Consider the following 25095-nt stretch of genomic DNA (forward strand, 5'->3'; position numbering starts at 1 on the left):
TGCCGCAGTGTGACCTCCAAGACTGCCCTGTTGTGTTTGTATGTATTTTTTTGCTATTGTGTGAGGGTAGGATGGCTTCAGTGGGGGGTGAGGGATAAGAGGGGTCATTCATTCATCTCACACCCATCACACACACACACACACACACACACAAACACACACACACACACCCCTCCCTCACAGGCCTTTCATCTTTACTCTCACAGGCTTCTCTTGTTCTGTCAGTCTCGCTGAAGAGAAAGATGGGGGAAGAGAGAGGGAGAAGGAGAGAGAGATGGAGGAAGGATGTCAGGGAAGGGGTGGGTAAAGGGGGAAGAAAGAAAAGAACAACAAGTGATTTCAGTTTCCTCTTCCCTGCAAAATCATCTACCCACCCGCCCCCACCTAACTCCATCACCTCCATTTGGGGGAAAGAGTAACAGGTCGCAGAAAGTTCTCTCTGCTCCTGTGCATTTCCTTTTCATCTTTTTCCACCCTTCATCTCTTTAATTGTATCCTTCTCATCTCATCCTCCCGTTGCCTCGCCTCACCCCCACTCATCCCTTCCCCTCTTCCTCTGTCCATCCCTCGCTCTCCCTGGGGCTTGCCTCAGTGGGTCGGTTCCAGTCTGTCTGTTCGCTGATGACTCCACTTGGAGCAGATGTGATGCTCAGCAGCTGTTGCTCTGCTCTGCAGCATCACCCCTCCCTCCGCCCCCTTTCACCTCCACTTCTATATCTTTCTTTGCTTCCCCTTCAACGTCTCTTATGTTCTTATTTATCTACGTGTTTTTTTGTTTCTCCGTTACGCCGTTACTCAAGTGTAAATTGGCGAGCTTCATTTTTTATTTTGTTCTCAGATCTGTTTTGTCTTCTCTGACCAGCCTCACCAATTCGTTTCAGTCTCCAGCCCCCCGATGCAGCTGTTAACGTTCAAAGCATATTAGGCTTTTTTGTCATAACAATAAGTCTGGAATCTGCGTGTGTTTGTCTGCCACATGAATGCCAACTGTCACACTGTAATCATGTGAAACAAATGCCGGCCATTAATGGCAGCGCTGCAGAGGGCAGAGGGAGGGGACTGTTCCACCATGAATCTAGCAAAATGAGAGAAATGTTGGACAACAGTGTGTTTGTCAATGCAAGTGTGTGTTTGTGTTGTTGTTTATCCATCCAATGACACAGTGTTGTTCAAAGCCAGGCCCAGAGCTAGAATTAGAATATCTATGTTTAGCTTGATGTTGAGATTTATAGAGACGAAATGGGACTTGGACACTTGAAGAGTGATGAATGGGTTTTATTTAGGCTTACTCCCATCAGTGCCCAGCGCTTCTTCACATGGACTTATTAGAATTTTTATTGGCTCTCTCTGTTCATTTCTTTCAGTCTCTCAGCCTCCGTCTCTCTGCGAGGATTGGCTGGCTGGTGAACTGAGCATCCTCTGACAGGTGCCCTCTTGTCTGAGATTAGAAGAGAAGAGGGAGATGAGGAGGGAGGGGGTTCACGTCACTTTGATGACTTCAGCCTGGAGAAATCTGTTTCTGGACAGGCGTGTGGTTGTTTCTGTGTGGCAGGGCGCGTGTGTGAGTGTGTGCATAAGTACGCTTGTGCGTGTCACATCTGTAATTGGCTGCCGCAGCCGCTGCCGTCGTGCTCAAAGCTCCGGCCTCTGATCTTGTGGAAATCTGGGATCAGCGTGGCAGATCCGCCTGCTAATCAGCACTCAGAGCCCTCACACAGGAACGTCAACCTGTGCTTCACTCTGCAGGCTGGAATATCACCGCATTCAGGATTTAATCGCTCCAAAAATCCCTTAATGGGAAACGTTACATGCAGTCTAATTTGAGGATGTTGAGATAAAACTTTGTTGTGTGTGTGTGTGTGTGTGTGTGTGTGTGTGGTTGTTACAGCAATGGTGTTTGTGTGTTCTGTGCACATGACCGAAACACTGATAAGAGATATCGAGCGCCACTTTTCCCCTGTGGTCCCAGATGATAAGATTACAACAAGGCCAGATCACTGGAGGCTGTCTTTGCACTTTACCCTCTTCGGTCTCTCCTCTCTCCTCTCTCTCTCTGTGACCGGTGAGTGTTCATGGTGGCATACGGCACAGCGTCATTGGGAAATTCATAAGGGGGAATCATCACTCATTCCTGGTTCCCCTTTGAGGACTGGGCTAATTAGCCGGCGTCTGTGATTAGCTGGCTTGTGTTTGATCTGCTTCACTCCTCTCCCTCTCTGTCGAAAAAAGGCTGCCTGCCTGGGCCACGATTTGGCTGCAAGGTGCACCCAATCCACTCAGGCAGACACACAAAGACTCGAAAACAGACACACAAAGATGCACACAGCTGCAGATTTTTTCCTGCCTTTCGGAGACACTGCAGGTGGCCTCAGAGACACTGTATCATACACCAGCAGACAGCCACACACACACAAACACACGTGAGCTGTAGAGCTCCAAACCAGAGCATGTAGCACTTTGGTAGAAAGAGTACAGCTGTTAATATTTCACCACTGCATACCAGGAACTATGTTTACTTTCACTTAGAGTTTCAGCCTGTCAATGAAATTCCCCTGAAAAACACATTGCTTACTAAAGCAACACAGGGCATGGGTGGCTAGCTGAGGAGTGGATTTACTTAACTTAACCCCAAGTGATTACAGCAAAAGATGGGCGAATTATGAATGTAATTAAATTTGTACAAATCCCCCTTTGCTCCCCTTTTGCATTAGGTCTCAATGGCAAAGCACAGTAGGGGATATCCATGCTGCGTTTTAATATGACACAAATAGGAGCAATTCTTTGGTGCGTGACAGAGCACTGTCTAATTACACAGAAGCTGTGATATTGAAGGGCCCGTCTGTCCTTGAAGCTGGCCACTGGAGCATGGCAGGGCCATCTCTTGGCTGTTCATACCCCCATCTATCTACCCCTCACTTCCCAATCCTCTATCTGTCACTCTGCCTTAAGGGTGGAGATGGTAAACAAAGGCGGCTCCAACTCAATGTAATGACGACCTGACGGGATGACTCCAGCAGCTTTGGTCTGTTCTGGCATGTGTGTGTTTGTTGTTGTGCTCCTCCTTATGATCTCTGGGAAGTGGCTTCAATCACAGTCAATTGTAGCATCATTGTGACTGCTGAGCCATTACGAGCTAAAACCGGGGTTCATGCAGTTATTGAGGGGAAACCTCAATCCACTGCTGTCCGCCTCTCAGACAGGTAAAGGGGCTGAGGATGGCAAGCTGTTTATTATGGAGAGGTTACTGTTTGGAGACTTAAGCTCCTGTATCTTTAAATAGAACAATTGGCTTTTGATTGGTTTTTGATTTTAATTAGCCCTGTTAATTAACCTCATTTTTTTTCATAGATGTATTCTATTTATTATTTTTGACTGGCAGACAGCAGAGGTTTCCTGTGAATGGCATTGGATTGGTTGACCTCCTTTACTTGTCACACTTGACACTAATGCATTTTCATTATTGATTAAACTGTTGATTACTTATTTTGAAATCAAAATCTCCTTGAACCAATTTATAATATATTATAATTTTTTCAAAATTTTCTATTACATAAAATAGACTTTTTAAAAAATATATTTTTACTTTTATTTGACCAGGATGCCCCATTAAATCACATTCCAGTCCTATCAGAACAAAAATCTGTTTGACAAAATAGACCTTGCCAAGGTAGCTGCTGTACAAAATCACAAACTATTAAAAATTTCACAATAAAACAGAAGAACAGCTGTTTAACACAAGAAAAACAACCACATTCTACAAGTTTCTACTTGTAGATCTTGTGCAGATTATTCCATACCCAACATGCAAAGTACACAAAATCTTCATTTTTGAGGAGCTTGAACCAGTCAATATTTGACATTTTTGCTTGATTTAAAAAAAACTAAATAATTAAGATTGTTTAAAACTAAATAATTAAGATTGTCAAAAGAGTTGATTGCTCCTATTTTGATTTGACTAAGCGATTTACACATTTATTTACACGTAAACTCAAAGTGCTTTTCATTGAAAGACAACATGTAGAAGAAAATATGAGAATCTAGGTGGCATAAATAACATGTATAAGAATACAGTTTGAGCATCAACATCAGCACAATCAGAAAGAGAACTAATCTGTATAAAGATAAAGAAGTCATTGTAGATGCAGAAGAATATACAGAGTGAGACTGAGCATTACAGTTATCAACAAATTAGTCCAGTGAAATGTTTAACAGTCAATTAAGGTTGCATGTAAACACAGTAATGATTAAACGTCGCTAGCAAAGACAGACTTTTCATTGAAAATGAATCCGAGCAGTTATTCTTAGCCACTTTTATCAATCTTTAATGGAGTCCTTTGACCCTCTCCTTTTATCTGTGTTTCATAGCTTATCGCTGAAGGACAGAAACAGTATTTTTCACACCTTTTTTGAAGTTTTTCGGAAGGAAATACAGGAACTTGGATTCCTTTGTGGCCAGCAAATTGTAAGAAAAATGATGCGCATACTAAGGCACTTTATGCAAGTAAATTTCTGCTTTAAATACTTTGATATATTTATCATCTCTTCTGGCTATTTAATGTTGTATCGTTTTTGTTGTTTTATTTATTTATTGTAAAGCTTTTACTGTGACTTGTGTGATTTCTTTTCCTTGGTAGTTTATATGTGTATTATTTGATATGTCACGCAGGTGCTTTTTTAAAGATACTCAAATTTGTTTTATGTCGTATTTTATTATTTTACCTTGACTGTGGCCATGCAGCCAGCCACATCTTTTCAGAATATTCTGTGGTTAAAGTTATTCAACAGATTGATGTGAAAGGAAATAACGGGTTATGCACCACTCCCTCTTTTGATCTGTCTCCTTGAGCTGTTTGTCTGTCTGTCTGTTTGTCTATTAGTTCTTCAGTCATCCCTCCACCCGCTATCATCAAAACAATATGCCACGTACCCTAGGCAAGTTGTCATAGTGACTGTCCTTCAGAGAATACTCAAAGTTGATCTTAATGTTCAGTACAAACGGATGGAGGGAGGGCCAGAGAATAACCCTGAACTCAACCTTTTCATACTTTCCTGCTGTTTATTACTCTCTGCTCCATTGTATCTTATAGAAACTGCAGTCCAAGCCTTCTCTCTTGTTTCCTTTCTATCTCTGTTTCATCCTCCCTCTTTGGTATCACCTTTCCCCTCCTCCTTTGTGGGAGAACTGATGGGAGGTGTGTTGAAGTGAAGAGTTTCATCTTACCTGCCTCCTATTGAGACTTGAAGACAATAGGCTGTTCACCTCCGCCCTCACAGCTCACTGCAGACCTGCGGGAAGGAAACTCCAACGCATACAATGCAGCTGCTCTAATACACAAAGCGTGGATTCTTTCTGCTTTTTAATTGCTTCAGTTATCTATTGTCCCCGCTCCTATCTTTCTGCTCTGTTTTCCCACATCCTACCTACCTGATGTTTACTAATTGTTGCCATCTTCCCACCTCAGTGTAGCTCTCATTTATCTTCATGTAAAATAAATTACAGCCATCGCATGTCTTTGTTAGATTTTTAAAATGCAGGTGGACTAATCGGCCATCTATATCTCTGACATTTGAGAAACACACAGCAGTGTTCCAGTAATATGAGTCATATCATAATAAATCATAACTTTTGCTCTTACTGTATGCTGGCAATACTTCTGCAAGAGCAGACACTCTACTTTTTTTTTTTTCTTCAAGTAGTGGGTGGGTGTCATATTTTGGAACATAACTTGCCTGTCCTCTCAAATCTCTCCCTGCAGACTTCTTTTCCGTGCTCCTACACAGACTTGCCGTCAGTAATTCAATCCAGCTGGTTGTTGTGACGGACACAGTCATCAGTTTATCATAATATTGGTACGCACCTCCTTGTTTGTTTGCTCGTGGTGCCTGACCTTCTGTCTTCCATATGGCCGGCATTGATTTGGTAACACGCTGTGTGATCCTCCTGACAGATTGACTGTGTTGATAGCCGTCTCCCTCATATCACCGTACTGCATTTTAATCCGTTAATGTGCAGCATAAATTGGATTGGTCTCTCACCCCCTCAACTGTGAATGAGCTGCCTGTTGACAACGTTGTTGACCAATGGGCTCGTCAGTAGCAGGCTGAGTGGCAGTCCTGACACTGAGGGAAGAGCAGCTGGGAAACGAAACCCCCCCAAGGTGAAGTAAAGGTGAACGCTGGCGTCGAACAACCTGGAAACACAGCTGTGTTTGGGTCCGGAGGCGGGGTTGTCATGGAATTCCTTTCACTTTAACAGGCGACTCGTTTTTTTTAAATCGGGGAAAGGATCACACCCAGCCTGAAATATCCTCTCTGACACCTCGGAAGACACTCACATCCAAGTGTTGTTAGGGAGGCGAAAATAGGACACATAATCACATTATGTTAACAACTGACATACCGAGAGATGGATGTATGCACACACATGCACATTCAGGAAAGGATGGATAGAGAGATAGACACACACATAGTCCAACTTGGACATTTGTGGAACTAACTGGCACTTGTCATCCAGCTGTGCACTTCTGACTTAGCCTGATCCTTTAATTCATGGCTATTTCCGAAGTGAGATGCCACCAGACTCTGGATATGGACTCACACACACACACACACACTCACTTCCAAAGTCATTCCGAGAGTGATGTCTGAAGGATTTTTTTTGGCAAGCTTACTGCTCGACCTGATAGAGAAGTGCAAGGCCTCAGCATGCATAATGGGGAATAGATCAAGATATTTCCCACACACTGACCCTAGACCTGCCTGAAAAATGTTTTGCCAAAGCCCCGGATTTACATTTTATGCCTGCACACGGACTGCAGATCTGTCACTACGGTCACCCGGCAGTAAAACCCCAAAATTACATGCAGGGCTAAAATAACATGCCCGGTACAATTACCATGAGGAGCGATGGCACACAGGGCTAGAATGAAGAAGTCAGACAGAAAAAGAACTAGCAGAGTTTAAAAAAAAAAAAAAGAAGAAAAAAGTAGTCAAGGAAGAGCAGAATGAGCCAGAGGGATGAAAAGGATTTATTCCAAAATGAAAAGACAGGACAGGGCGATGGCACAGAGGGGGAAGGGAAAAAAAGGAAGAAGTGAACGATGCCGAGAGAAGGCAAGTGCGGTGGAGGTAGAATGATGTGCAGGGCCCGAGCAGACAAAGCAGAGCCAGGAGCCGCAGGGGAGCTGGGTGTCTGTCAGCCATCCAGCCAGTAAGTTATTCAGTCACTTATTCAGTGGGTTGGAGCGATAGCAGCGGCAAGGCAGTATAGAAGCAGCAGTTATTTGTTTGGCTCAGGAGAGCTGTGTCCTTTCTGTCCACAGTAAACTGCCTGTTACAAGCAAGACTTTACTGACCCTAAACGGGCCCAGCGCCAGATGAAAACATGCAATGCCATAAAACCACGCTCACGTCTTTGTGACCTTGGTCATTTTCTTTTTTTGTGTTTTATGCTTTAGACACTTCAGCTTTACACAGTTGCTGCATTCCTTCCCGTCCCACCGTCATGTTGTATCTCAGTCTTTTCCCTTTTGACCATCTCTCCTTCCCTCTTTTTGCTCTCTTTCCTCTCTCCCTCTCCTGGGTCAGGTACAGTGTAGATGTTGGTGTTTATCAATAATGAAGAGATGAGAGGAGGAGGAGGAGAGCACACTGCTTTCGTTCTTACCCGGGGATGAATTATTCACTCAGTGGAGAAGAGTGCCTCTCCACCCCGTGTGTGTACGATCTTGTGTGTTTCTATGACTGCCTGTCTAAATGTGGTTATACTTTACCTAGCAGATGTACGTGCAGAGATGTGTTTTGTCTCGCAGCGACCCCCCACCACACACACACACACACACACACACACACCATTTTGACTACTTTGCAAGTCATTTTTATCTCTTATGCACGGTTTTCCCTTAGCTTGGCAGATACTAAATGATTAAGCGTGGTGTGTATGTTGTTGGTTGTAAGGTTCATCTGTTGCGAGGCGTGATACGCCACAGTAAAACAAAAGAAACCAGCATGTATAGTTGATGGATCACTCCTGTTTTTCCAATTTCATTCAAACAAACAGGATTCCTATTTCAGACCTGTTTGCCCGCCAGAGCTTGCTAGACCTGAAATATTCTGTTTGTGGTGTATACATAACTGAGAATGGAAGATAGAAGATGAGAGAGCGAGACAGGTCCACAGAGAGGCGTATGCATGGGCTATTGTGTATGTAATTTCTTGTCAGGGCCCCTGCAGTTAAATGGCTTGGAAATCCTATTGTAAATTCCTCTACTTTGTCAGTTTCCTTTTACTCTCAGTCTCATACATACTGTATAGACATATAGTCTCACTGCAAGACTGAGGTCATAGTCCAGCTTTGGAGGCAGAATGCTTTGGCATTTAAAGCTGAAGTGTTCATACTTTTGAAAGTATTAAACTGTCTTTTTGAAGGGTTTATAAACTTTCCTGCTGGGTCTTTTTTCATTAAGATGATGCACTTAATTGAATTGGCAAATGCTTATTTTTGCAAATGATATTCGCTCGAGTCCTAGGGCATGTTTGTTATAAACAGGCAACTAAATAGGAATATGCATCAGGATACAGATGCATGTGTGTGTTTATATATATACACACACACACACACACACACACACACACACACAGTCACCAAGCGCTCACACCTCCCAGTGCAGATTTCTCCTCCAGCTGTTCATTTCTCCTTGGCACTTTGAAGCCTGTTCATGTCTCCCCGTGTCCCTCCCTCCAAACCCGTATTTCTCCTTCGCTCCCCTTCTGTTACATTTCATGCATTTCTGCCTCTCTTCCTCATTTATTCCTGTGTGTCTGATTCCCCTTCTCTTTCCACACTGTGTTCAGAGTCAGTTATCAAATATTTCATCATGTCACTGTGAACAAAGTAAAATGTAGCACTCGCTTCTTCTTGCACTTTTTTTTCCTCCCTGCTCCTGTTGCATCACAGGGGTTGGTTTTTTTACCTGCTGTCTCCTGCATGCAACCTCACTGTAACACCAAACCCTTTTTACAACTGTGTTTCTTTGTGACATTTCCAAGCTGATTGAACATCTACGGTGATTTTTGAGAGCAGATCTCACACGATAGCCTTGGTCTTTTGAAGTGCATTTCTTTATCAAACCAAGGTGCTTTTGACTCAGTTGCTCCCGCTAGTAATGCTCACAGCATGAATGGATTATAATAGGATGTCATCTGAGAAGTCCATAATGAGCAGTGGCTACTTCTAAATGTAGCTTTCTCATGTGATATCGATTGGCCCCTTATAGAGAGCCCAGTGGAAAGGTCAATGAGAAGCTGAGACACATTTCAAGTCTTCATTTCCTAGTTTTATTCTTGGCTTGTCAAACTGCCTCGCCTGTCAAAGCTAAGCTGCATTCCCACTCTGCTCCCTGCATACCAAAGTATCCACATCTAAATGTGTGTGTGTGTGCGTGTGCAGTGTATGCACGTTCATTGTGGGTTTGCATGGCTGTGTGTGCGCCCACATTTGTGCGCGTTCATGTGAAGGTCAAAGGAACCAGCGCTGCAACAGTGTCGGGTAGCAGCAGCAGCAGCAGCAGCAGCAGCAGTCGACAGCAGGTTCAGGTTGGTGCTGTTTCAGACTCCAGCTGATAATGGCTATTAGTACATACCAGCAGCAGTTTGGACATGACACCCAGCCACAGTGGTGTCACTGTTTTGGTGTGGACACAATAATGGCAGCATCAGACAGAAATCACAGCTACACAGGCAGGCATTTAAGCTAGACTGTCAGATAGTAAACATGTTTTTAAAATAGAGGTTAAAGAAATACCTGATGGCTCAGACATATTGTGTTACATAATATCATTCAGTCAATTTATTTCAGTCACTTTATGTGCTGCTTTTAGTAGTTCTACTATAAAGTTTGAGCTGTATCAAATGTTTACTGACTGTAAGTGAGGGTACTTACTGTCATTTGTAATTTTATTATTGTTCATATATTGTTTTTTGTCCTTGTAGTTTGCCTGTATCTTTTTTTGCTCCCTTTTGCCTTTGATTTTTAATTACATATACTTGCAGTGTCTGAAATTAACTTTTTTACTCACCGGCCAAAAGGACTGGTAGATGAAAAAGACTGACTGGTCAAGAGTATTTTTTGCCAGACAAAATAATGGTAGCGAGCAGCAGACTGGCAGCAAGTGATAGTTTTGTGGAGTAGCCGATGTCCCAAAGGGTAAATAGTGAGTCAGTTTTGCTGGTTCGACACATGTAAAAACACATCTGGTAGTGTGTGTGTGTATGTGTGCGTCAAAGTCCGGCACAGATAGCTACAGAAGCAGTGTGCCTGTGGATGACACCAAAACTCGGTAGGGACTAGGGCAGCAATTTACGGTTATATCCATTGTCGAGTAATCTGTCCATCATTTTCTTGATAAATTGAATAGTTGTTTGGTCAGATGTCAGAAAATGGTGAAAAATGTCGTGTTTTCCAAAGCCCAAGATTATGTCATCAAATGTCTTGTTTTGTCTATGACCCAAAGATATTCAGTGTATTGTCTTAGAGCAGGAATAAAACCAGAAAATCTTCACATTTAAGAAGCAGGAATCAGAGAACTGTGACTTTTTTCTTTAATATTACTCAAACAATTTATTATTTATCAAATTAATTGGAGGTTAGTTGAAGAGATGACACTAATCGATAAATCATTGCAGCTCAACGAGAGCCTCTCAGCATAGTTTTAAATTGCATGACTATTTTGGTGCAAACATTTACCCACCAGTGTGGCCTTTTGAGATGTATTTGCCAAACAGAATATCTACCTGGATTCGGCACTTGGCAGGTGTTAATTTTGGACCCTGTTTACTTGTGTGTACCCCAGGAAGAAGAGTAGTTGATATTTTGGTAGTGGCAAATGGGGATCCAAATAAATAAATAAATAGAATGTGTTACATGTTTGACCGTCTGTGGTTATGAGTTTCCAAAGCTGCACAAAGAAAAGATTTCAAAAGAGATAAACAATCAGCAACCAAATTACAGAAGCATCAGTCTCAAAAATTGCAATATTACAGTATCCAAAGTGATAAAGGGAACAGTATTGAAGATGTAGTGAGCAGAAACAGCAGTCACAAGCTGTTGCTCGTCATGGATAGACAGGTTAGTTATGAAACACTGGGACATTTACATTTTTAATATGTTGAAACTGTATACCAGCACAATGGATTTGAAATGAAACTCGTTATTATGAGGGTTAATTCCTGACTTTAAGTTTGAATCGAAGGGAGGTAATATCCACGTTAGTTGAACGAGACAGGAATTGTTGCCCTGTCATTGTCCTGCTGCACCGTTCAAAAAAATCTATGTACAAAAAGGGCGCTGACTGACTCCCACGCAGGAGGTGAACAAAATGGAAGTAAATACTCTCAAACACCCTTTAAGCTGAAAGTCAGCACTTTAATCTCAGTTATTGCTTTATTTCAAGTTCATTTACTGGAGTACAGAGCCAGAACAACAGCAAAATGTGTCACTGTCGCAATAGTTACAAGCTGCACTGTACAAAAGTACAACCCCAGTAATAATCGCAGAATTGAATCGGCTTCTTTGTGCCAATGTCTCAAAAAAACAAAATTGCACATCGGGAGCCACACAAAGCTGGTATTTGGCAGAGCTTTCGTTTAGAAACCACTTGTATCCAAGGCCAGTGCACAAACACGCACACGCTGTCGCACTGAGAATAAAACCCAGAGCACTGAACAATGGGTAAAGTAACGAGATCTGATAGATCATCCTTTTACTATTGTGCAACACTCAGGGTCTTGTATGGGTGGAAGTTCAAGGATGCCTTCAATCCAGAGTGTTCCAGCGATCCCCAGCCCGACTGTAAGCAGCAGGCATCCAAGAGACACAGCGCTGGAAAAACACAAAAATAGTGAGGCGACATGGAGGAGTGAATCTGGGGTTGGCTTTTACGTTCACTTTCTCTGGCGAGCGTCTTTACAAACACTGTCTGACAATCCTGCTTAGTACAAACATAGTGGTGAATATATATAATAACATGGGCGCTCAACATGCATTTATTACGAGTGAAAAATTTTATGGCAGGAAAGATGATGAGCCCTCCATATGCACAACTGAACCGTTTCAAGGGCTGTCATAAATAAGCGGTGTAAAAAGCGGCCTTTGTAAATACAAGATCTAAACATCCCTGTACTTTTTTTTAATGGACATATATTTATTGAGCACTGAGCTCAAAGGTAATTTATGCCTGTGCATCGACCCAAAGAGGATGGGAGCTGTTTGTAAATGCGAGTGTTTTACTCATTAGGTGTTTTACATTATTGTGCTCATAGGCACGCAATCATTAAGCCACCAGCACTGCTTAGGTGGTTGTATACTACACAGATGTTCTCTGAGGTCTGAGCAAAATGTGTCTTACAGTATCTTAGTAAGCCATAACATCACAGGTGCCACCCTTGGGTCCAAAACTCAGCATGTGAAGTCATCAAGCTTGAAAGGTGGGATGGGAATCATTCTAATTCTCCTGTATGAAAAGAGAGAGAGAGAGAGAGAGAGAGAGAGAGAGAGAGAGAGAGAGAGACCGATTCTACCAGGACAGGACAGTGACGCTCCATACTGCCTGTATCAAAGCTATTATTCTTCAGGAACAGAGAGGGTGGGCTCAACAATAACAACAAGAGAGTAATGGAAATTGAGAAATTCACACAGACCTGGAAGAATAATGAAAGCCTAGAATGCTTATTGAGACAGCGATGCACTGGAAAGGCCAAAGGAAAACACACCCACATTTTCTCATTGTCTCTCTCAAGCTTTCTCTCTGACACTCAGACACACACACACACATACACACAGTGTGCTAGGAAGCAATTTTCAAGAACACACAGAATGGGGAAGCTTCATTCTAGCCCACCTGACAGTGCATAGCCACTAGCTTGATGAAATGGCAGAGAGTCAGTGAGCTCTGAAGGCCATTAGATATTTTAGGTGATGGCCTGCACTCCTTGTCCCCCTGACGTTGTGCTTTTCTCCGCTATAGCGGGGATCAGGCAGAGGACATGAATGCCATTAGGCGTCGGAGTTAGCCAGCCAGGCAGCGAGGCAGGCGGACACAGGCTGATAAGCGTATGTTCGTTTTATAAGCCACGGCTGGCTCAAATGGGCTGCAGAGAAAATGAGGATTTTGAGGGGTTTTTTTTTTTTGACTCACTCTCTTGCTTCCCTTCGCTCATTCAGTCTGTTTTGCTGTTTTTTTTGTCTTTTTGCTTTCTATATTCACAGCCACAGTGTTTCTCACAAGGTCAGGTGTGGAGTCTATCCTTCCTCGCACCGCTCAGCACCTCCCGTCTCTTCTCCCCTCATCTGCCTCTCCTCGCTCTGTTTCTCCCCATCTGTATCACCCCCCCTCCACCACCTCTCCATTTTTAGGTTCTCTCTTGGTTTATTTTTCACCTTCCCTCTCTCTCACATCTCTTATTTCTTTCCCCTAAATGTCTCTCTTTTGTCCCTCAGCCGTCTCCTATTAACCTTGTTTATAGCTCACACCGTCTCCCCTTCACGATCCTCCTCCTCATCTCCTCTTCTCTCACCACTTTCTCTTTGCACTCCGTCTTTCATTCTCTATTCCTGGCACCACGTTCTCACACTTTCATCCCCACTTTCCATACACCTCCCTCCTCCACTCTCATCTTCCATCACTTTGGCATTCCCAGGCTGTCTGTGGTATCCTTTCATCCCTCCATCCTCCTTGCACACTTCCTCTCCTCCTTCCTTCCCGATTCATTTTCCTCTTCACAGAGGAATGGTGGGAAATATGGAAATGTCAGCGTGACCAGGCAGGGGATCAGAGAGGACTGTGTTAATATGGCAGGGCTGTCGCGGTGCCATCAGCATAATGTGTGCGTGTGCATGCACATCATGTGGGTGTTAAAGACATAATGATAGGTGACAGTGTTTAGGAGGGTGACATCTGACTACTTGATGATGCTGAAGAGGGCAGCGTGCGTGCATTTGTTTGTTCATGTGCGTTTTGGTTTGGTGGCGTTCTTTGTATGTCACCTGCAGGCAGCAGAGCTACTGTAAAGTAGAGCAGCGGTGACACAAGGCTTCTGTTATCACTCTCCCTCCCCTCCAACCCTCTGTTCCTCTCCCTCCATCTCTCTCTTCCTCTGTCGCTCTTCCTTTCCTCTCGGTCTTACCCTTGAACCGTCTTTTATTCTCTAATTCCCTTAGTTCCTGTCTCCCCCCGCCTCTCATCTCTCTCTCTCTTCTGTTAAATATGACCAATGCTCTCTAAATATTTATACTGACAATTACTATTTCAAATGGCGCCTTGCCTCAGCATTTCCAAAAGTCTGTTGTGTTCATGTGCATGCACACGCATGCACACGCTGACTTTTCCTTCTCCGTGTCTGGTGTTCTAATGACACTGAGTCTCTGAGACTTGGGGCTGGGATTTTGGGACTCTCATGGAGGACGAAGACGTGCAACTCTTTGTATGTCTTGCGTGTAATATTCATTTCCCTAGGGCTGTATAGAGTCTCATAAGGCCAGCCTGTCTCTTCTCTAAGCTCTGGCAGGAGCTGACCTGTGTTGGCTCTGCTCTTATTGCCTCAGAATGACACACAACAGGCCCAGCTCTGCTCTGCCCCCACATTATGTGTGGACACAACAGCTGTGCGTGTTTGTGTGTGAATGTGTACATGAGTGAAACCTGAGGCAGAGCAACCTATCTTTAACTCTTTAATGACCTCTGACGCTGCTCCATACGCTTCAATCAAGATGAGTAATCAAGGGTTTCAATAACCCTTCATCCCCTTTTCTCTCAGTCTGTTACATCCTCTGGTAACCCGAGCACAGCTCCCATTTCCCAAAGCTCATCTGTAGTTAGTCAGACTAGTTCAGGTAGATTGACAGAGGGCTTACAGCTTCATCTTCACTCTCTGCTCTCGACATATGAAAGATCACAGGCCAGGAGATCGCCAATAAAGCTGTCAAGGGATGTATATGTGCATGAATGCTTTTGTGTGTCTACTTGCACAGATATGCTCATGTATGTGTCCAAGGGAGAAAAAAAGAGCAAGTTGTTCTCCTTTCTAGCCCAATAAGGTTCTCTGCTGCTCCCACGGGCTGCTTAGTGGTTGTCCAGAGGTTCCTCTGTGGCTACAAGGGGGTTGTTTTGTGGTTGTAAATTGGGCTGGTCCTGGGAGAGCTGGTGTTATTCTAGGAAAGGCTTGTTTTCTTCTATTTTCCCACTCATTCTTTCCCTGCTTCCTCCTCCTTCTCTTTCTCTGTATTGATATCTCAGATCTCCCCAGAGTAGAGAAGGTGTGGTGTTTATTGCTCGTCAAAAGAAAAAGACAGCACTGGCCTTTTCTCTTATCTACCAGCCTATGGGTTTCATCTGCGTGGGTGTTTGTGTGTGTGTGCTCCATCAGCCCTGCAGATCATATTAGTCTCAACACAGCAGCTTTGGCTCAGCACAAACCGGTGGAACTAGTTCCGCAAGTAATTGTTTGTCTTTAGGGGAAATTGTACGTCCTTGGTGCTGTTGTATGTGTGTAACTTGCTGCTGAACACATTGTAAGCACACACACATGCACACATAGCCCCGGCTGCAGACATTTGAAGTTGTGTATCCGCAGGTAATCCACTCTTACTTAAAACAGGTGCCATCTTGCTGACATACACTAATGCTCGCTTACTCATACAAGTAATTACATTTTCAGAGAAACCTGGATTACACACACACACACACACATTCGCATAAATGCGGACAGATTGTCGTTTTAAAGCTCCCTCGCTCTTTCTGTGTCTCACACACCCACTGATACAACACACCAAGAAAAGCATATTTATTTTGACTCTTCCTGTAACACAGGAATGTGTCGGCGCAGCAAATGGCAGGCTATAGAAAAGCACAAACCATCCAGATGATTTATGACCTATGTGCAAAAGAGAACTGGCTTTTCTCTTTTTTTTTCTTCCTTTTTTTTTGCAGCACATATCCCCCTTTTTTTTCGACCACTCCATCCACACACGCGCACAGTCATGGAGAGATACCAGACTCTTGGCCTACTTGCCTGGGTTCACTAATGCTGTCCTCTGTTGTACCAGACACTTCCACACTGTCCTCATTTATCATCAGGAGGCTTTGTACAGTACCTCGTTAAGAAAGAAAGAAAACGACAGACATTAATGTTTCTCTTTGCTTCTCTTAGGAGCGTCAGGTCAGCGGGTAAAGGTGGAGCCTGAGGTGTCCTCGTATCCTGGCCAGACGGTCAAGCTGCGCTGTGAATTCACCGATGCCACTGGGATTCAGCTCACAATGGTCAGATACACACTGTCATGACACAATGTGTTTTTCTTTCAGTTAGGATTTGATTACTTCTTTTTCCACCACACTCATATCAGCTCTTAACTGGGTTTGTGGTATGAAATTCTAATAAAAATGTCTGTTTCATCTCAAAATTGCAGCTCATTGTGCTGACTTGACACAGTACAATTTGTCGAAATTGCTTGGGACAACAACTTGCTTTCACAATTGAAGCAAACACATTGGCCATTAAGCGAATACACAGTGTAGTATTTGACTAAACATATGGCTATTATCCCTGTAAAATAAAGGATTTGTTAATTATGTACCAACCTGATTCTGCAGGTGTGTGAAACTTAGTCACACAGATGGGTAAGAGCAATTCATTGCAATCACAATGCACATAAAATGATAATACAGGTCCATGTGCCTTGTTTACCTACCCCATTAAACCTTAATCTAGCAAATCATAGCCCACAGAAATAATCCTGAGGCTAGTAATAGGTTTTTTATCACATTTAGGCTTAATGTTTTATTACTCCAAACAAACAATGCTAAGCTTCATTTTGCTTTAGGGGATTGAATATGGTAATAGAAACACTTCTTAGTCGCATCTCAATGAAGTGGGAAGTACACAACTCTGTTTGGTTCCGCTAAGAGCTGCGGAGAGAGAGAGAGCGAGTGCTGCTCCTGGAAAAGTCACATGCATATTCATACCTGCTCCACTTATTTGATTGTGATGCTGTGAACGCTGCCCCATGGAGTTTACAGCAAAATGTGGATGTCTGAAAATGCTCTCCAGCGTTGCTTATCAATGCCATGATAAATGAGGCAGTTTTTTCTTCAGGCACTGTACGCATCCTAACCTGACCTCCGTGCCTCCTCTACCACAGGTCACGTGGATCTATGAGCCGAAGGACGCAGAAAGGATCAACATTGCTGTGTTTCACCCCAACTTTGATCCCAACTACCCTGACTCGCCTGTGAAAGGCAGAGTCAGCTTCATGGCCAGTCCACCAACACTGGTCAGTCCTTCCATCCAGATAAGTGATGTTAGGATGACCGATGAGGGGAAGTACATCTGCGAGTATGCTACCTACCCCAGTGGCAACGAGCAAGGCATCACACAACTTGTCATGCTGGGTAGGTCACTTACATAATCTATGCCATGTGTATATAAAGCTAGCAGACAAATGATAGGCCACAGTGAAGTCCAGGGTTTACTCTACTCTTGTCCTGGATGTAAAGATAGCAAAGATGTCCAGGTTACTGGGCAACAAAACTATATCATCATTAAAATCACTCAATGTCAAACACCCAAAACATGAAATATTGAACATTACAAACAAGTTGTAACTTAAATGATGGGCTCACACTTTCAAGTTTCCCATTAGCCACAATTTGATCTTCTTTTGAAAACTGTGGTAGCTACTTATTTTTTATGCCGCAGGGTAACGGCCCTGACACGCCAAACTCACATGAAAGACCTACTGGCAACAAAGGCCAGCTGTTGCCTCACATTGCCTGTGGCTTGGCCAAAAAGTTGCACTTGAACACGTTGCAAAGACAACAGTCAGCAGACAACTGGCATGTAATTCTGCGTTTGCGTAAGAGCAAATAACTCTTCACACCAGCAGGCAGCAGTAGTCCGTGTTTGTCATTAAAAAAGGGAAACCAGGAGACCAACTGGATGGATTCAAGATGCTAGTTAACACATTAATGATACAACCTGATGCTAAAGGAACAAAGGACGTTTACCCTATGATTGTGAACAATAACACAAACCATTACTAACTGTTTTTACGAAAGAAGTCAGTGGCTAAATAAATAATTTTTAGCTCATATTATGAGTTTGTTTTGATCTCACCCCCTCTTCACTTTAGTTGTTTGTTTGCTTTCCTCACTTAAAATCCTTCTCGTGCACCGAGCTGAACTGCCAGTCAGAGTGATTTCCCTCACCGATGGGCTCAGCCAGGTCCAACGCCTATTTAATGGCTGAAAAAACGCCAACAGGGGCCAACTGGTGCCAGCGGTGCAGGTCACACCGCAAAAACTAGAACGACAGACACTCACAGACGGCCTGACATTGCCAAACGCCCAACCTTCAGCTTGGTGTGTCAGGGCCCTAACTTATTCCATTTTCTGGCAGAACTTCAAAACAGTACCCGTGGTTGGTATTACATGTCAGCAAAGCTGGGTCTACAGAAGCAAAACTTTGATATAAACAGGAGCTCTCTTTTAAATGTTTTGCACCACACTGGGTCATGGCTTTACGGCTCTGTCTGTCAAGGCTCACACCCAAGCTGTTTCAAAATCAAAACCAATTTTTTTTCTGCTTCCCAAACTCTTGAAACTTTGTTGAATGCTCGCATTAAAATATCTATTTTATTACATTGGAAAACTTACCAAATTGGCTCTTTGTCAAATTTATATTAGGAGAATTGGCCAACTGTCTAAAATTACTTTTATCAATTAATTAGCTTCTCTCACCAAAAACCTAATTCTGTGTTCCATGGTGCTCGTCTTTCCAGTAGGGCTTCTTGAGATGTGTTGAATTGAAGTGCATTAAAGCTGTTCCATGCTAGTTTTTCCTTAAATTTGTCACCCATCCATCTGTAGCAAGCATATGCACATTTACCATGCTGCTACCTATATATAAAAATGCAAAGTACTCTCCGCCTACCTCTCTCTGTCTTTCTCTCTAGCTCTCTCCCACCCCCAAAGGTAGTATGCAGGTTAAAAGCATGTCCAGCTAGGCTTAATTGCTATTATAAGTGGTATTGTCAGATCAATTGTGTTCTTGTTAATGCAATGGAACCATTGGTCTAACCTTGGCCCAGCACCAGTGCCTCTACTCCGCTCTCTTCTCTCTCCAACGCATCATTCCTCCCTGCCTCCCCTAAGGCACTATATTGATCTGGCTGCTTGTCATGCCCGCTGTCAGCTGCTGTCCTGCCTGCTCTCCTCTGATCCCACACTCGTATCATAGAGGGAAATTGAGGAGGTATGAGGACAGGGGGTGGGGGTTGGCAGAGATCATGTAGTGATTTAGAATTTGTGTATGGAAATGCAGTGGACCAGTCAGGGAAATTGTTTATCAATGGCGGTTGATAGGGATAGAGAGACAATAGATTAAAGAAATGGAGGGAGAGTGAAAGAAGATTTAGGGTTTGGGTGTGTTTGCACTCGTGCGCCTAAGTGTTTATCAATGTGGGCTCTGGAGAGATAAAAGACAGAGGAGAGAGGGAAAGAGAGGGCAAGTAGGGGAACACAGGATGTTTGGAGATTGAGGTTTTGGATTTGTTTTTGCCAGACTGGTGACTCAAATTGTTTATCAATAATGGTGCACATTATCTTTTCCCTCAGCTGTCTTATTTCCATTTTATCTATTTCTACATCCTTTAATCTTCTCTCTGCCACTCTGTGTCTCTCTCCCCCACCCACCCTCCACCCTTGCATCAATCCGTCCATCCACCCATCCATCCATCAGCTAAGCCTCAGAACTCGGCCTCCGTCGTGACAGTGGAAGCGGGCACTAAGCCGGTCGCTGTGGCACGCTGTGAGTCTTTGGATGGTCGCCCCGCTGCTCAGATCAATTGGGTGACCACAGCCAATGGCAATGCGACGACAGTGTCTAAGCCGGGTGCTGACAACACTGTGACCGTGACCAGCGAGTACCGCATGGTTCCCACAGCGGCAGACAACGGGAAGGACATTAGCTGCGTGGTGAAGCACAGAACCCAAGTCAAACCAGAGAGCTTCCCGATGAAGTTAGCAGTACAGTGTAAGACACCACACACACAGCACTTAGTATTTCTGTATCATACTATGAATTTCTTTGTGGTTCACCCTCTAACATTAAACCTTGGAGTGATTAATTGAACACTTTTTTCTTCTTCTCCCTTCTGTCATTCACCTGTCCTTCCCTCAGACCCCCCTCAGGTGACAATAGTGGGTTACGACAATAATTGGTATGTGGGTCGTACAAATGTGGTGCTAATCTGTGATGCTACTGCAAACCCTGTTCCGCTGACCACCCAGTGGAAGACGTGAGTATACCAACATCTGTCTTCTCTTTTGAATTGTCGTCTCTTCCTCCATCTCTCTTTTTTTTCAGTGCCCTTGCTTTCTCTTATCTCTTTTTCTCTTATTCTCCCTTCCTTGCCCTTCGTTCCCAGGTCCAGAGAGCTGTAATCAGCGCTTTTATTATTGCCACTACAGCGCTGTGCTCTGATTATGGAGATAGCCGTATAATTTCTCATAATGGACTCTGCGACTCGAGATTTAACCCTCGCATAATGAGAAGCACAATATGACTTTCTCCCTCCCTTTTTCTGTATCATCAGCTATTAATGTAACTGTATCAAAATTTTGGGGGGGAACTCAAGTCTGGTGCTTAAAAATAGGAGAGATGAGATTTCGGGCCCCGATCCAACAGTTTTGATTTTCCTCCTATCCCCATCCTATTTTCCTTCACTGCGTGATAATGGATTGCCTTTTGAGGAAGGGGGAAACTGATTGGTTTTGCACTGCCGATCAAGATTAGTTGAATTTGATGACATTGCACAATACGGCATATTTCTGTAAATGTACATCTGTCTCGATGCTCTCATTGTGCCCAAAGTCAAACAAACCACAATCCTATTTTCAATTTCTTTTTTGGCCTTCTTCCTTTCTTTCTTTTTTTTTTAAACTCATGCCAATATGCTCATGTCCCCGCAGGATGTCAGGAGAGAAGCCAGACACAGTGCAGATCACAGGCAAAGAGCTGAAGGTGCTGAAGGTGGACGATGCTGTCAACACCACTTTTGTTTGTGAGGTCAAGAACCGCATCGGGGTCGGCAGAGACCAGGTCACAGTCTTTGTAAGAGGTGAGTTAAAGGGCACAAACAAGCACAAACACGCCAACAAAAGTGCACAAAAAAGTTTCGTTACATAACATGTCCATTAACGGCCCTCAAGATGAAGGTTTGATAATATTTAACATACTTTAACCTGCTCAGAGGACAACATGAAACAAGTAACAGAAGTGTTCTTTTTGTGCACTGTGGTTCGATGAATCAGTATCATAATTACTCCTGTTGACACATTTCCTGTTGTAAGTAAGTTAAAACCAAGATTAAGTGTAACTTAGGGCCCTGACACACCAAGCTAATGGTCGTTTTTCATGCACATGTACAGTCGGCCTCAGAGATGGCAGAGGCTGTCGGTGAAAGAAATCACTGAGTGGCAGTTCAGCTCATTGCATAAGAAGAGCGATGGAGGTGAGGAAAGCAAACAAACAGCTAAAGTCAAGAGGGTGTGAGAGTGAAACAATCTTGTTATAGTAGGTAAGATTAGTTAGCTGTCTCGCAGAAATGGTTAGTAATTGTTTGTGTTACTGTTCGCTATCACACAATTAATATCCTTTGTTCTTTCAACATCGGGTTGTGTTGATAATGTGCTAACTGGCTAATTAGCGTCTTGAATCAGTCCTGTCAATTTTCTGCTTTCCCTTTTTGAATGAAGAATACACACTACTGCCTCCTGCAGGTATGGAGAGTTATCTCCTCTCATGCAGGCACAGAACGTACATGCTGGTTGGACGTTGGCTGTAGTCTTTAAAATGTATTAAAGTGCAACTTTTTGGCCATGAAATAACAACAGTTGGCCTTCTTAGCCTGTCAGTTTGGTGTGTCCGGGCCTTTACACAAGTTACAAATGCCCCAACTCACTGATGAACTGAATACAGTAAATGCTTCAGTAACGCAGTGAACATTTCAGAAGTAAAATAAAAAAAATTGGTGGCTCACTTGGGCCTCATTCATCATCTAAACTTTCCCCCAGCTTGTATATGAAAACATTTATATCATTCCAGCTGATGAACTGGAACCGAGTGCACTTTAATCATACATGCTACACATTTCCTGGTGTGCTATGCTCTCATGTTTTCCCCAGGGACACACACCTTGTTCTGCCTCACATGTTACACGAGCACACACACATTCTCTGTGCTGAGGACTATCTTGGGTGTGTAGTGTAGGGTTAGAGGGTCCAGCTGCTCTGTCCATGGTGTGTATGTGTGTGTGTGACTGCTCTGTAGAATGTGCACGAATGTGGGCTCTTTCTTTTGACTTTTCACCTCACTAATTCTCTGTGTCCTATTAGGAATGCATATCACTTTTCTGTGTCTCTTTGCATGCGCTCAATAACACAGAATTATCAAGGTTTCTATGCCACAGTGGTACCCAAGGTCTGTCTACTAGCTTTGTGCATCACATGGCATTTACAAAGCGGTTTGTTCACAAGGTTTAGTTCACATTGTGAGTGGTGCACATGGATGAGATGATATTTTCGCCTTTTCTGTATTTTTTTCTAAAATGAGAGAGGGAGCGGTTCGCCCCCTGAAGTCATGATCACAAAAGAAACTGAGTAGCATCTCAGCAGTACCCTTGGCCATCGCTAATGACAGGAGAGACTAAAGCAAAGTAAATGAGCAGTGTTCATTAAACTCAGCGGCTTGAAGATAAGGCTGCAATCACTGCAAGTGATGAATTTGACTCACAGTGACACTGTTGACTTTGAAAAGAAGTGGTATTTCTGTGTAGCCTTGGGTCTAGCTGAGGCTAGACATGCGCTGATGTACTGTCCGTTTATGTTTGCTGGCTCATATTTGTGATATTATGTGTATTCAGGTGCATGCATCTGTCTGTGTGCTGTGTAGCTTGTTCCACCTCGGGTGTCTGAGTTAAACCATCCAGAACGGTGCCAGTTATGATGGAAAACAGTCCATCCCCCTCTGTTCCTCAGTAGTTTTAGCTGCACCCCTCAACAGGGTTCATTTCTGATTTTCACCTCATACAAAATACATCCCCCTCCACTCTTCTGCCTGCACTTAACCGGAAGTTATTTTCTGCTGACATAAGGCTAAACCTTGCCCGTAATGGGGAAAAAGTGCATTTCTCTGGTGGCTTCAGTTTAAGAGCAACCCAGAAACTTCATGCCCTCATTTTTTTCTTGTCCTTTTGCTCAGTCTCTCTTTATTTCATCCTTTTTTCTGTCTTTCGCTCACCCCCCATCTTTCTTCAAGTCCCTTGGCTCCTTATGGTGCCACAGCATGCGTCACCACTCCTCTGGGGCCATTCTGTACCGCCGCACTGTAGCATAACTGGCTTCTGTAGCACAAAGGATGTCGCCATCTCCTGCTGTGTAGTACAAGCAATAAGCAAGGAAGATACAACGATCCAGGCAGCAGAGGGGGGGAAGATGAAGGTTGCTGCTCTCAGACTAAAAAGCCAGGGAACATGCACCAGGATAAATCAGTGCCAGCGTGCAATCCTCACACTAAGAGAGCAAGGCATGAGGGATGGAGGGGGAGAGAGAGAAAGGATGCTGACGGCATTTAAAACTCCCATGGGAATCTTGTGCCATTGCATCCTATCTTCACCGCTATTGGCCTCCACTATCTCTCAGCATAGCGTGTGTGTCTGTCTGTCTCCAAGCCTCTCAGAGCGGATCAGTCACCCTTTGCTGCTTCAGCTCCTGGCTGCTTCTCTCCTCATTCCACCATCCGCTCCCTTCTCGCTCTGTCTTTTATCCTACATTTCCACTCCACTCCCATTCTTCATCCCACTTTCTTTTTCATTTCTCTTCCTCTCTGCATTTTCTTTCTGCTTTCTCTGGTCTCCTTGTCCTGTCATCTCCATCCTCCATCTCCTCTTGCTCTCTCACAGCCGACCACCTCTTCCCTCCTTCCCACTCCTCTCTTACTCATTGGCAGAGGAGGAGGAGGATCAGATGTGAGCTAAATTCACTGGCAGTTAAGAGCTGACTGAGGCGACCGGCAAGTGTCAGAGTGAAGAAGGGTTTGTAGAAGGCAGAGAGGTGGTGAGAAGTGTTCAGAGATTGGGTTTGTATTGGTTAGAGTGAAATGAAAGAGTGGCTGATGGTTGAAACAGAGCAAGAGAAAGATGTGGAATGACTCCAGATGGGAGTGCGATGCAGACCTGTGGAGGCTAATGTGAACGCGTGTAGACAAACAGGGCTAAGAGGGGCCGACAGGCGTGAAATGGCCAGCACCTGCTACATAGCAGGTCCCCCACTGCTCTCTACCCCACAGCTGCATGACACACACACACACACACATAAATTCACACTCTCGTGTGTGTCAGTGTGGGTGTTGCCCATGCCCTCAGTCCTGTCCTGTGCTCCCGGAGGCAGAGAGAGAGATGGATGTCCTTTCTTCTCCTTGCCTCTCCTCCTCTCATCTTCGATCCTGCTGCTTACTCACACACGCTCAAGTATCCTACCCTGCTCTCCCCTCCTCCTTTCTTTCGATTTATCTCCCCCTCGCTATCTCTTTAGCTGCAGTTTGCTCTTTTCATTGCATCTCTCATCCTCTCAGTTAGCATATGCTCTCTCCTCATCCTCCTTATCTCTCTCAGGTTGTCTTTCAGCCTCCACAAGTCTGCCGCTGATCTCCCTGTTCAGAGAGGAGACTCCTGCCCCCAGCATTCTCTCTCGCTCTCTCTTGCTTACGCCCGTGCTATCTCCCCCTCTCTTTAAGCTTAACTCTTAAATACCAGTAGCTCTTTCTTAATCACAGTTTAGTAGTCTCCATGCCTCCATCCATCCCTCCATTCCAGTCTCCTCTCACGGGGGTTCTTGTGTGGCTAACCCAGATTCTTTCCATCTTCCATCTTGTTATTTTCTCCCCCCATCCTTCCTTGCGGGGGGTTGCTCAGCTGAACCTCAAAAAGTTAAGTGCCCCCAATTCAATCCCCCACATGGTCAGAGGGGCTCTGCAGTCCAACAAAAA

At 44.0% G+C, this 25095-nt stretch overlaps 1 protein-coding gene across 2 annotated transcripts in view; it reads left to right on the top strand.

Moving 5' to 3' along the window:
* Positions 1-25095, top strand: part of LOC125893127 (nectin-2-like) — a 96967-nt gene that overhangs the window by 16451 nt on the left and 55421 nt on the right. For both annotated transcript variants that reach the window (XM_049583659.1, XM_049583658.1), the window contains exons 2-6: positions 16204-16313; positions 17192-17441; positions 19789-20082; positions 20230-20347; positions 21021-21169. In XM_049583659.1, the coding sequence (XP_049439616.1) occupies positions 16204-16313; positions 17192-17441; positions 19789-20082; positions 20230-20347; positions 21021-21169 (921 nt within the window). The remainder of the gene's footprint in view (positions 1-16203; positions 16314-17191; positions 17442-19788; positions 20083-20229; positions 20348-21020; positions 21170-25095) is intronic.

The sequence above is a fragment of the Epinephelus fuscoguttatus genome, linkage group LG8 (assembly GCF_011397635.1).
Source record: "Epinephelus fuscoguttatus linkage group LG8, E.fuscoguttatus.final_Chr_v1".
Classification (NCBI taxonomy): Eukaryota; Metazoa; Chordata; class Actinopteri; order Perciformes; family Serranidae; genus Epinephelus; species Epinephelus fuscoguttatus.